Genomic DNA, 12,890 nt, shown 5'->3' with positions numbered 1-12,890 from the left:
TCTGTGCCAGACCTTAGCAGGCCTCTTTTACCCTTACGATGGAACATCCAATTAGGCCCACTTTAGAAGACTTCACATCATTAAACACTGTCTACCGGGAAGGGAATCACCCTGTGGAGGAAGAACCAGGGGAACCGAGAATCCAGGCCTGGTCCCAGTTCTCCTTCTAAGTGATTTCTTACTTTGAAATTCCATTCCTGTTTCATTTTGTCCTCCTTACATGCATAAAGGGAATCCATTTGGAATTTGCAAAGCTTTGAAGAGGCCCAGATGGGAGAGTGTATGCAAAGTAGAGCCAGCCATCTTGCCCTTGACCCCTTTCCCTGCTAACAGGTAGACACTGGCCCGGGCATCCGTAGGGTGCTGTTGACCTTTTATGTGACACAAATACTTTTGAGAGTCTGGTAAAACTGAATTCTCTCCCTGTAACAATTCATTCATATACATGCTTGCAGAATTTTGAGTTTGGGACAATACATGGGCCTCATAGCCCTATGGTTTATTGGTTCCAAGGAGAGACCCTCTGGTATCAATAATCATTGTAAGTTATCTTTGAATATTTTGCTTCTCAAGCCAGGAAGGTTCATCATTGGCTGTCCTTCTGTAGGAGGAGGGAGAACAGTCTCTAGCTTGCTTAATAATTTAGTGTTTGAATGATTGATGGAGTTTACGTTATCAGCCCAAGAAGCATTTGCATCTTGTTAAAGGAATCATCGTCTTCAAAACAAACCAATCTCGTATCGATCGGTGGGTTTCAGATCACGTAAAGGGAGAGGATTTGCTTAGGAAGAACCTTTATGGTATGCTAGGTGTTTCTGGATTCACGCGGATGTGGGAAACCTGGCGTAGGGTCTGTGTTTGACACTGGGATGTAAGGCCATGTGATGGGCCAGGGGAAGGACCACTGTGTGGCCAACCTTAACCCCAAAGGCAAGCAAAGATTGCTTTCGGTCTGGAGCGATAGCCCTGGTCTGACCAGCCCTTACTATCACCAGATGGTCTCCAGGATCGTAGAAGGACGCTGTCCCAGCTCATCCCCCAGTGACTGCTTGGGCATTCCGCACTGCACACCAGTCTAGACTCTGTGTTGTCATGCCCTGTCCCTCGGTCCTGGCTGGGAAGCTTTCTGGGTTCCTTTTTGCATCTTGGCACAGTTAGGAAGAGGATGATGACCCACCACTAGGAAGACTATAGCCAGTTGTGAACTGGGCTGCTTTTCTGCTGGCACAGACCTCAGACTATAGAGATGAGCATGACTGGGAGACCCAGAGGGTGAGGCGTAGAATTCAGGAACTAGGCTAAGTTGCCGGCAAGTCCCCACACCTTTATTAGGAGACCCTGAGAAGCAGCTGTGGAGGACTGACAGCCTTCCCCAGTGGCTGGTGGCAGTCACAGTCAAACCACGATTGAGCGAGTCTTCTGGGTTCAATAACGTTTCTGTCAAGTTCTCAAATAAGAATCCCGAGGTGTCTTTTAAATACCACTTCCACCAGGAACTGTTTCCGCTTTCAACCCCACCCCCACAGCGGGGATCTCATTTCCGTTTCTTCTTTGTACCCAAGGCGCTGTAGTCCTTAAGTTCAATCTTGTAGCTATTTATCTAATATTTCTTAGTGGGAGCCACATCTTACTCGTCTTTGTCTCCTTGACTGCCGTCTTGCACATAATTGTGCTCGATGCATATTTGTTAAATCGAATTGATTTCTTAAGTCTTTGCACAATTCCCAAGAAGTGGGCACATTTATTCTGTAGACTTTTATCTAGGATTGATCGGATGGGTGGATGGACAGTCGAGTCAACCAGCCAACCTAACCTTTGTTGAGCACCGAATGCTACCCGTCTGTGAAAGTGTTTGGAGACGGTGATAAAAAATGTTAACCTTGGGGCGCCTGGGTGGCTCAGTCGGTTGAGCGTCCGACTTCAGCTCAGGTCACGATCTCATGGTTCGTGAGTTCGAGCCCCGCATCAGGCTCTGGGCTGATGCCTCAGAGCCTGGAGCCTGCTTCCGATTCTGTGTCTCCCTCTCTCTCTGCCCCTCCCCCATTCATGCTCTGTCTCTCTCCGTCTCAAAAATAAATAAACATTAAAAAAAAAAATGTTAACCAGAGACCATCAAGAACATATGTTCTAATGGACGATAATACATAGCACACAGACGACTGTTAAAAAGGCAGCCGTGCAGTCAGGAGCCCTGAGAAGTGAGAGGTCACGTGACCTTGCTCAGCTCTGCTCAGGGAGCAAGCCAAACACGTCTTCCTACTGTGGGACTAACCCCGTGGCAAGGCCGCCTTCGAAAATCTACTGCGTCCTTCCTCCAGTTGGCCAAAGATGCCAGCCCTGTCCCCTGTTACTGCTGTACCGTTAGCTCTTTGCTTACGGGACCAATAATCTCTGTCCGTGCAATATCTTGGTCTCTGGCTTTACCTCTTGTCCAATTTGTTGCAGTTTTTACCCATAATTCGTAACTATCAGAGGATGGATGGGAGAAATGAAACCATACTGAACGGCGAATGTGCTCATCCCGGTTTTAGCACCGGCCTCAATAAAAGCTTTTTGGGAAGGGAGGAGCAAGAGGGGCCTCAGGAGGTAACCCCTGATGGACGCCATCTGCACGTCAGCTTGTCGTCTTCCAATGGCACTTAATTCGTCATTAGGGGCTCCTGACTGCGGGAAGAGGTGGGGTATTGCTGGTGTATCGCCTTTCAGAGTCAGAGCGGCCGTCCAGGCGGTGGGCCAGTGGTCTGATCTGCTCTACCGATATTTACACCCAAACGCGGATTGAAATATCTAGGAGTGTATGGATGTGCACGTGTGGGTGCACATATAAATACAAACATCTATCATGGTAAGAATTTTTTTTTAATGTTTATTTTTGAGAGAGAGAGAGAGACAAAGCATGACGTAGAGGGAGGGAGACACAGAATCCAAAGCAGGCTCCAGGCTCCGAGCTGTCAGCACAGAGCCCGACGCGGGGCTTGAACTCATGAGCCGTGAGACCACGACCTGAGCCGAAGTCGAAGTCAGATGCTTAACCGACTGAGCCACCCAGGCGCCCCTGTTTGTTGTTGTTGTTGTGTTATTTTGTTTGCTTGTTTTTAATATCAAAAAAGCTAAACCCAAATCCTTCCCAATTGCCTTTGTTCGCTGATGGGAAGGACAAAGCCCTAAGGAAACAATTAAGCTTGTCAGGCGCTTCAGCTGACAAAGAAGAATCTGACAAGCTAAATGCGAGAGAGAAACTGCAAGTGTTCCTAAACCAGGTCCCGGGAGAGCCTCCGGTGTCCCCGGCCAGGCCTCCCACCCTCGCCGCCCCCGTGAATTTCCGGGAGCCCCGTCCCTCGGGCCGTCCGCCCCAGGATGAATGTGTGCACGTCTCCGCTCTAAGAAGACGCAGCCGATTCTTTCTGGCCTCGTCTGGATCCACGTCGACGTCCTCACCCTGCAGAAAGAGAGGGAATTAACAGGTAAAGTGCAGGCGGGAGCAGTTAAGTCAGCCTTTGCTCTAACCAGGACACTTGACTTAAAAAAAACCGTACTGAGCCTCTGTCTCAGTCAGACGACTCCTACGCGCACGTCAGGACGGCCTTGCCTCTGCGGAGCGGGGGGCGTAGCCACCCTACGACAGGAGGGGGCGACAAGCCGGGGCGGGACCGGCCCACCTCTGGCAGCCTCAGAGTCCCGGCGCACTTGACTCTTCCCCCACTGGCTCTGCACCTGGACCCTGTCTCCTGCCGTCTGGCCTGGATCTCCAGACCTCATTCTCCCTGTATTTCCCCCTGGAGCTTGAGGCTATTTCTGTTTTGTTTCTTACTTTTTAGCCTATAAATAGGCTCAGGTTTTGCCATCTGAAAAGAAAAGCTACTCCCAAAGCCTCCCTTCTTATCTTGTTCTTTCACTGCCAGACTCTTGGGCATGATTGCGCTTTTCCGCACGTATTTCCAAAACCCCACTCGTTTTTCAGCTCCTTATATTTGGGCTTCTGTGCCCCGCGCCAAGATCGCCCCTGCTGCGGTCACCAGGCACGTCTCCATTGCTAATCTGTGGCCCACTCTGCGTCCTCGTCCCCTTTTGTCCCTCCAGAGCACTGAATGCCGTGGGCCTTTCCTCCTTCCGGAGACTCTCTCCTCCCGCACATCCATGGTGGATTCCTGTGTTCCTCTTACTTCCTGGTCTTTTCCTGTTTTTTTGTTTTTTGTTTTTTGCTGACTCCCCCTCTTCTGCCTTTAGTTTCAATCAATACTGTTAACAGGATTCTCAGTGAACCCCGTCCTTTCCTTCTCTACTTGCTCCGGGGGAATCTCCTATTTCCCACGGCTACTGCCACCCTCTGTGTCCTGGTGGCTTCTAAGTCTGTGCCTCTCCCCTGATCCCTTGTTCCCATTTGTCTCCTAGGCAGGGCCATCTGAGTGTTCTGATGGCCCCTCAGGGTTGTTAACATGTGTGGAACCACACCCTTCTTTCCCTGTGCCCTCAGCTGCTCCTGCGTCCTTCGACCTCCTTTGTGTTTAGTCCACCCCCCACCCCCACCCCCCGTCAGCCAAGTCGTACAACTCAGGATCTTCTCCCTCCCCCTCCTTATCCCAGCATCCAGAGAAATGGCTCTGGAATCCACATCCTGCTACCCATCATCACTGTTGCTGCCTTACATAGACCTTCAGCTTTTCTTGCCTGGACTCGGGGCCAACCAGCCTGGTTGCACAGGATGTGCACTGCATAAGTCCAGGCTGTGTTGATCACCGTGCCCTATGGTTGGCACCTGACTCACCCGGTCTAATTCTCATGACTGTTTGTATGTTTGTGGATGCGAAAAATAAACTCGATGGTTAGAAGACTCCCCCAGTGTCTCACAATGGGAAGCAGCGAAGCAGACATTCGAGTCCACTTCCTTTGACTGGCAAGGCCCCGGTCCAGGTTCTTCCTCTTCCCCCAGACCTTCCATATTGCAGTGGCCTCTTTTTGGCCTCCCTTCTTCTCCTGTCCTCCTGCAGACTCCATCCCTCCACCACCGTGACTACCAACTACGTCATTCCCGTCGGTGCCACGAGCACACAAGGTGACAGCTGGGCTCTGCGCAGCAGGTCCTGACCTCCCTCTGCTCCCGTCTCCTGCTGGTCCCTCGCATGTCCCCTGTTCCTGGTGCCAAAGCAAACCGTGCTGTGTCAGGACTCCGTGCCTTTCTATGTGCAGATTGCCTTGCAGGGGATGTGGTCCCTTCCTCTGTGTCTGATGGGTGGTTTTCCTTTGCTCCTCCAGACCCGCCGCCGGGCCAGGTGCCCACAGAGGGTGGCCTGTGTGGACCGTCAGTGGGCTGCCCTCTCCCCACCTCCATTCACAAGAGCTCCTGCCGGGTGGCACACAGTTCTCTCTCTGGGTCCTGGCAGCCGCCCACTGCCCTGCTCCTCAGGCCTTGGGGCGCCGAGAGCTCCTCGGGCCCCGTGCTGCCCTCAGGTTTCGCTGCACGGTGCCCTCGCCTTTGTAAATAGTCCCTCCCTAAGCTCACCTTGGATGGCTCCAGTGATCTGTTTCCTGCCAGGACCCAGGCTGCATCCCCGCCACCTTGCACATACTCAAGGCGCTGCTCGGACGGCAGACCCCCCCCCCACCCCCCCGTGCACCCTTACCGGGAGCAGGCGGGCTCCGTGTCGCACACGTGCCCGGTGCCCTGCTCCACGCCCTGTGCTCGCCCCACTGTCCAGCAAGCACCCCGAGCTCCTCAAGGACAGGCTCTGGACCGGGCTCCGTTCTGCCTCCTGAGACAATGCGGTGTGGGGCCGGGGTTGGAGTGGGTAGAGTAAGACATGTGTTTCTTAGGATGATAAATTAGGCCAAACCACCTCCAAAGCCCTCTAACCCCTCAAGAGCTGCTCTTGGGTAGTGGGAAGACAGACAAGGGCAGGAGAGAGCTTCTGGCCTGCAGCAGGAAGAAAAGAATTCTCAAGCCAGGACCCTTCTTTCTTTACAACCTTCTCACATCCCCCTACCCTCGTACCTGGCTTCCTCCAGCCTCCCAACCCACCACTTCCCCAAACTTCCAAAGTGAACATAGAAGTTGGGGCTCAGTCACTTAAGCGTCCGACTTCAACTCAGGTCATGATCTCACAGTTCTTGGGTTGGAGCCCTGCATCAGGCTCTGTGCAGACAGCTCGGAGTCTGGAGCCTGCTTCGGATTCTGTCTCCCTCTCTCTCTGCCCTCCCCCTGCTGGTGCTCTGTCTCTTTATCTCTCAAAAATAAACACTAAAAAAATAAAAGTGAAAAGAAAAGAACGTTAAAAAGGGATTGGAAATTGAAATGGGATCAAGACTGTGTCAGTCCCCCGCCCCGGCCCGCCAGATCTGTCTGTGGCCTGAAAGTAAAGATATGTGGTCCCTTGCAGTTAAAAAAAAAAAAAAAAAAAAAAAAAAAAAAAAGACACTGAGTCATGATTGAGAGGGAGCTGTCCTAGGATAAATCGTCCCGGGGTGTGTGTGAGAGGTGGGTTGCTGCCCCCGCCCCCAGCAGCAGCTTCCCTTGTCCTGAGAGGAAGTGCCGTCAGGTCTGCTCTGATGGAGAAGCAGGCGGGCAGGTGGGAGCAGTCGGGGAAAGAAAAGTACCTGGTCGTGCCAGCCAGGCGCTGTGAGCCCCGGGAAGGGCGGTGGGTGCCCTCTCCTCGTTTCCCGTTGGGCACACGCAGTTCCCATGTGCTGAGCCAGAGGCCTGGGGATGCGGAACTAGAGGGACAGAGGGCGTTAGGGGACGAATCCCAGGAAGTTCCAGATGGGTGATTTGAGGACTGCCTTTGGAGAAACTAGGGTGAGCTTCTGACATTTATAGTATCTGAATTCCTGGGTTGGTCTATTTGAAGAAACTTGGGTGGAAGGTGGGCAGTCGGGGATAGCAGAGAAACCGAGCACCCCTCCCCCGAGCGTCCACTGAAATCTGACCCACGTGAGGATGGAGTTTTGGGCAACCATAGAGAGTGTGAAGGCATCGAGGACGTGGAAAGCTAAATGGAAGAGGGAGATTCAGAGTTCCTGGGTGGCATAAATGTACCCTACCGCCCCCTTCTAGCTGGGTGGAGAGATAATAATGACAATCTAGTATTCAAATGACATTTGCCAGTTTGTAATCAGCCAAGGAGACACGCAGGTGACGTAGAAGTTAGGAACCTGGTTAAGATTGCTGAGGTTCAGATTCTGGCCCAGAGACCGGAGCAGGTCAAGTTGTGTCCCTCAAAAAGATGGGTCCAAGTCATAACCCTTGATACCTGTGACTGTGACCTTATTTGGCAAGAGGGACTTGGCGGATGTAATTAAGATCGCGGATTAGGATGGGTCCCACATCTCGTGACTGATGCTCTCATAAGAAGCGGGGGGGTTGGAGAAAGAAACACAGAGGACACACAAAGAAGGCGGGCGGCCGTGTGAAGGAGGCAGCGGAAAGCCGGAGAATGCCAGGATCGCCGGAAGCCAGGACAGAGGCGTGGAACGCATTCTCCCTCGGAGCCTCTGGAAGGAACTAACCTTGCCAACACCTTGATCTCTACCTCCTGAACGCCCAAACTAAGAGACTAAATCATGGTTGTTTTAAACCATCCCGATGTGGTGATTTATTACAGCCCTGGGAAATGAACACAGATACCTTCTGGCCAGCTCTGCGTGACCTTGAGGAAGTCGAGGAACCCCTCTGTTCCCTCCTCTCTGAAATGGAGACTTTACACGTAAAGTGATTAGAGCACAGCCTGGCACAGGAGGGACGCACCGCAGACTAGCAAGTGCTCTGATCAATTTAGTGAAGTCTTTTGAGCACCTACTAAGTGCCAGGCACTGTGCGTATATCCTTCCATTTGATTCGCACGACAGTCCTGGGAGCCTCTTCTCATGCCAGTTTGCAGTTGAGGAGACTATGGCTCCGAGTCGTAAGTGGCTCTGAGTAGCAGAAGGGCCTGCGGCCTCCACTGAGGCTTTGTGGCTCTGTTCTGTCCGTTCTGTTGTTCCAGGAAATCACGGGGGTCTCAAGGTGCACAGGTGAGTGGGGAAGGAAGGGCGTGAACTTCCGATTGACTGTAATTGATGTTCACATTGGGAAGACCCATGCGTGACTCATCTCTTAACACACAACTCGAAGAAGAGAAGTGTTCACGGTTTTGAAAGCAAGGAGATCAGTTGTTTGTGGGGAAGGAGAGGAAGACACAGCTTTATAGGGGAGGCCCCCCCGCTTTCCGCTCTGCTCTCTGGCTCTGGAAGGGGAGCTGCGTCTCTGAGCAGACGTCTTCGGGAAGCCTGAGGATCCTCAGAAGTGTGGGAAGGTTGAGCTGACCCCAGAGGACATGAACACACCGCGTGGGTAAACCCAGCCAACAAACGCGGGAACAGAGGAGACAGAATTGGCAACCCGTGTGAAGCTTGGCTTTGCACGCCGATGACAGGTGACGGCTATTTTGGAGAAGTTACCAGCGTCAGAGAGAAGTTCGCCTCAAAGCATATGGAGGGGTTTTGGCTAAGAGACACTGGCCTGGTTTTTTGCCTGCCTGTCAAGCACTGAACTAGAGGAAATGAGCTTGTCGCGGTGCTGGGCATTTAGAAAGTGCTGTCTGATGGTTTGTGGTCGACTCGAGCAAAGCAGGGGAGATTTTCGGGGATGGAAGAAAGAATTTAACAGCTGTGAAATTAACACATCCATTAACTGCTGAGACGGGCCGCAAGGGCGCCTTAACTCGACTTTCCAAAGAGCAATGCGTATGTGCCTGACTCTCACTGGATTTTAGAACTCAGTGGATTGCTCATTTCTTACCCCAGGTACACCGTAGATCATACTAATCCCTTAGACATTCGTATACTTTAATTCCTTGAAGAAACCTTAGAAATCCGCTCCGATGTTTGCAAATCTCTGCCTGCGGTTGAGTAGATGGGCTAGATGGCTCTCGAGGTCTCTCCTGGCCCGGGAACCCCCGGCTTCCTCCAGACCGTGCTGTCGGGGCTCAGGTCTGTGAAGACGGCCCAGCAGGGCGACACTCAGAGCGTGGACGCTGTGTCCCAGCACCTGGGGCGGCTGTGACGTAGGCACACCAGTTCCCCGAAGAACTGTGGCACCGTTTTGTGAGCTCATCACCGTCCCTTCGCGCCAGATGGCGGCCCGAGGAAACGTCTGAGGGAGGCAGTCGTCACGTCAAGAACGGCTAACATGAGGGATGAAAAAGACAGAAACTGAAGTAACTTCTAATGAAAGAAAACCAACTGAAGGGATAGAGTCCTGGAAATCCAGCGAGAGGAAAAGGTAATCAGACCAAAGCGGTAAGAAGAGAGAAATGATCACCGTGAACGTCAGTTTTATCTAGATTACATTAGAAATGAGAGGCCTGGGCGGGGGCACCCGGGTGGCTTCATGGATTGAGCGTCTGACTTGGGCTCAGGGCATGATCTCACGGTTCATCCTCGTCACTTGGTAGCTTTTTAGTCAAGTTCATTTCCCTTTGTCCTTTTGGGGTGTCTCTGGGGTTAGGAATGCCCAGACTTTGGGGACCTCAAGAGAAAAACCTATGCTGCTTTCCAGCTGGAGATCCCCTCCCCCATACACACACTCCAAGAGATGATGATATTGGGGGAACGGTGACGATTTCTCTTTGCTCTCCCATTTGCACCTTCACGGCCTAAAAGTATTTGTACAGCACCTTATGGTTGCAGAAGATCTGCCCGTGCCCTGTCTCACCCACTCTCAGGATTTGCCCATCCCACAACTTGACAACCACTCGGAAAGATATTTGTGTGGTCATTTCAAGGCTTAGGAGAGGAGGAAAAAATTGTGCCCCGGGCTCCATGCCGGGTCTAGACCCTCTGCCCTGGGGTTCCGTGCTGTTGTTCTGTGGCAGGCCCCAGGCCGGCTAGTGAGACCCACCCGGCAGGCCTCCCCCCCGTAAGCAGGAGGAGGTGTGGGGGCCCTTGGGGAGGAGGGGGGCTCCGCGTCTGTGGGTCTCAGATGAGGGGGAGCATCGACATAGACTCAGGAAGCCCTACTCTTGACTTTTCGCATTCCCTGTAGCTAGTAGGTTCCAAAGTCAGCAGGTGCAGTCCCCACGGAGATGAGGGCAGCGGGCACAGCATTAGCACCTGGGGGCGCGGCCACGTCATTTCTTAGAGGCCATGATATTCAGAGAGAAGGTGGCGACAGTAAGCCAGAGACTGAGTGGCAGTAAGGGACGAGCACTTGAAGACGGAAGGGCGACATAAGTGATTCCAGTTGGTCCCAAAAAGGCAAGGCCATGAAGGAAAATCATGTGGCTACCCAGATTTTTATATAGCATTCCTTAAAAAGTACACAGTGTCGTAGGCAGGGAGCGGCCATTGCTGAGAGCGCTGAACGTCTGGGTGCGGCGAGCCCTTGGGAAAGGCTGAGGATGAGAGAAAAGGCTCAGGGGACAGTGGCACACGATGAGGGGAGGCTCCCAAGCCTCTGTGTACATCCCCACCTTTCCTCTTCCCGTCTTCAAACACAATTACGATGAAGAGGTCTCCACACATTGAAACACCAGAGGGGAAACCTTACAGGTCACTTGGTCCCATCCTAACACACGGAGGGGAGGAACGAGTGGGGACGGGGCAGGGGTCAGAGAACAGTGAAAGGGGAAATACCCGTATATTAAAGTCATGGCTGCAGGGAAAATATCAGAGGTAAACGTTTGTTTGTTTGTTTTTAAGGAGGCTCCTCACTCTACACGAAGCCCAACATGGGGCTTGAACTCATGACTCTGAGATCAAGACCTGAGCTGAGATCAAGAGTCTGATGCTTAACGGACTGAGTCACCCAGGCATCCCCCCACCCCCATTCCATTTCTCTCTCTCTTTTTTTTCTTTCCTTCAGTGGAGAACTATCTGATCTTCAAACTAGGAACACTAGAACTTAAAAAAAATAGAACGTTTAAAAACCATGAAGAAAAAGGTGTCCCTCCTGGGGCGCCTGGGTGGCTCAGTTGGTTAAGCGTCCTCCTTCGGCTCAGGTCATGATATCAGGCTCTGTGCTTACAGCTCAGAGCCTGGAGCCTGCTTCGGATTCTGGGTCTCCCCCTCTCTCTCTGCCCCTCCCCTGCTCATGCTCTGACTCTCTCTGTCTTTCAATAATGAACAAACATTAAAAAAAAAAATTAAAAAGAAAAAAAAAGGCATCCCTCCTTTAAGTGTGTCTGCGCCTCGGGGTCCTAATGAATGAGACTGTGCAATCGTGGGTCATAGATGTGAGAAGATGACCAGGGTAAGAACATCCCACTTTGTAGAAAGGGGACAAGTGTGGGTCCAGGGACTACACACTAGTGAACTTGTGGAAGAGATCACAAAGCAGAGGCAGCAGCGAGAGGCTGTAACCAAATAAAAAGCCACCCTCGGAGACGCTTTGCTAGAAATTCCATTCTGGGGCGTGGAAAATAGTTCTCCAAGTGCTAGTGCTCGGTGATGTTCACATCCCTTCAGGAACGTGACTCAGCTCTGTGAACTGCTTGGGAAGCGGTCCCGGAAGGCCGGGGTGTGTACAGAGGTGCACAGGGAAGAGGGAGGTCCTCCTTACCGGGCAAGCACGTGTGTCGGGCGTTGTGTTAAATGTGGGGACGTGTTTTTCTCACCCCTCATCCCGTGAAGAGATTATTACTCTCCCTGTTCAGGAAGGAAGGGGTTGTGTCGACTGAGCCCTTTGCCGGAGGTGAACAGCTGGGAGGTTGGAAACGCTAAGGCTTGAACCCAGATCTTTCTGCCCCCGCGGCCCCCAGGGCAGGCCTGCCTGAGCAGTGAGGGATGAAAATGGGCCCTTTCAAGCACTGTTGAGAGAAGAGGTAGCTCCCGGGTGTTCAAAAGGTTGCCCTTTGGAGGAAAGACGGGCCTGGTCTCTAAGGCCCCACGGCAGGGAGCCAGGGCGGTGGTGTGGAAGTGATGGGAGCCGGTCGCCGGTCCTGTTTGCTAACCGCTTGCTGTAGGCTCCTCTCGATGCAGGCATTTGCTCTGTAAACCCCCGGGGGTGAGGTGCAGCCCTGCGATCAAACTTGCTTCGCTGGCGAAGAACCACGGGGAGATCATGACCGGATATCACCCACTAGCGAGTGGCAGAGCCTGGGCCTAAAATCGGGTCCGTCCCACACCAGGGCCAGCATTTTCAACCAGTTCCCTCCGCTCTATTCCTGGTAGTAGATTTCTTTCTCTCTCGCTCGCTCTTTTTTTAAATTTTATTTTAGAGCACGCAAGCTGGGGAGAGGGACAGAGGGGGAGAAAGAATCTTTATTTATTTATTTTTTAACATTCATTTTTGAGAGAGAGAGTGAGAGAGACAGAGTGCAAGCGGGGGAGGGGCAGAGAGAGAGGGAGCTGTCAGCACAGAGCCAGATGCGGGGCTCGAACTCATGAACTGCAAGATCATGACCTGAGCCAAAGTTGGACCTTAAGTGACTGAGCCACCCGGGTGCCCCGAGAGAGAATCTTAAGTGAACTGCACACTCAGCACAGAGCCCAGTGCAGGATTCGATCATGATCTGAGCCAATATCGAGAGTCAGACGCTCAGCCACTCAGGCATCCTGTTGGTAGATTTCCAACCTGTGTGAAAATTCCCAAGTGATGAGAAGCTCCCAAAAAGAGACTATTCTGTCAGGGAGCGAATTGCCCATTGCCGACAAATCCTAAGTGGCAGGACCCTGGGTTGGAACCAGGCCTGACGACCACACAGGTGTCTTTCTATGTTTGATTTTTTTTTCTCCTGTGCTCTTAAGAGGGAACAAGTTTACTTTAGATTCATAGTCAAAGAGAGGGGGGTTATTGATGGTGGGTCTGGGGGTTCTTTATCACTCCATCCACCTGAGCTCCCAGATAAGCTCCAAATCCAGTTTGTCCACAGTACTTTTTATGTTTCGGTCATTTATCATAAGTTTATGGGTATAACAAT

The 12,890-nt window shown here is 52.1% G+C and overlaps 1 protein-coding gene across 5 annotated transcripts in view; it reads left to right on the top strand.

Annotated features, from left to right (window-relative positions):
- Positions 1 to 12,890, top strand: part of NOS1AP (nitric oxide synthase 1 adaptor protein) — a 270,178-nt gene that overhangs the window by 223,807 nt on the left and 33,481 nt on the right. The window contains exon 1 of one of the 5 annotated variants that reach the window (XM_078440548.2): positions 7,900 to 9,253. The exons of the other annotated variants lie outside the window; for them this stretch is intronic. Within the exon in view, the coding sequence (XP_078296674.1) occupies positions 9,168 to 9,253 (86 nt within the window). The 5' untranslated portion in view covers positions 7,900 to 9,167. Of the gene's footprint in view, positions 1 to 7,899; positions 9,254 to 12,890 lie in introns of those variants that run through there. 5 annotated transcript variants of the gene reach the window in all.

The sequence above is a fragment of the Panthera onca genome, chromosome F1 (assembly GCF_046562875.1).
Source record: "Panthera onca isolate mPanOnc1 chromosome F1, mPanOnc1 haplotype 2, whole genome shotgun sequence".
NCBI classification, from domain to species: Eukaryota; Metazoa; Chordata; class Mammalia; order Carnivora; family Felidae; genus Panthera; species Panthera onca.
The sequence above is the reverse complement of the archived record's forward strand: the minus strand, read 5'-3'. Positions and strand labels throughout refer to the sequence as shown.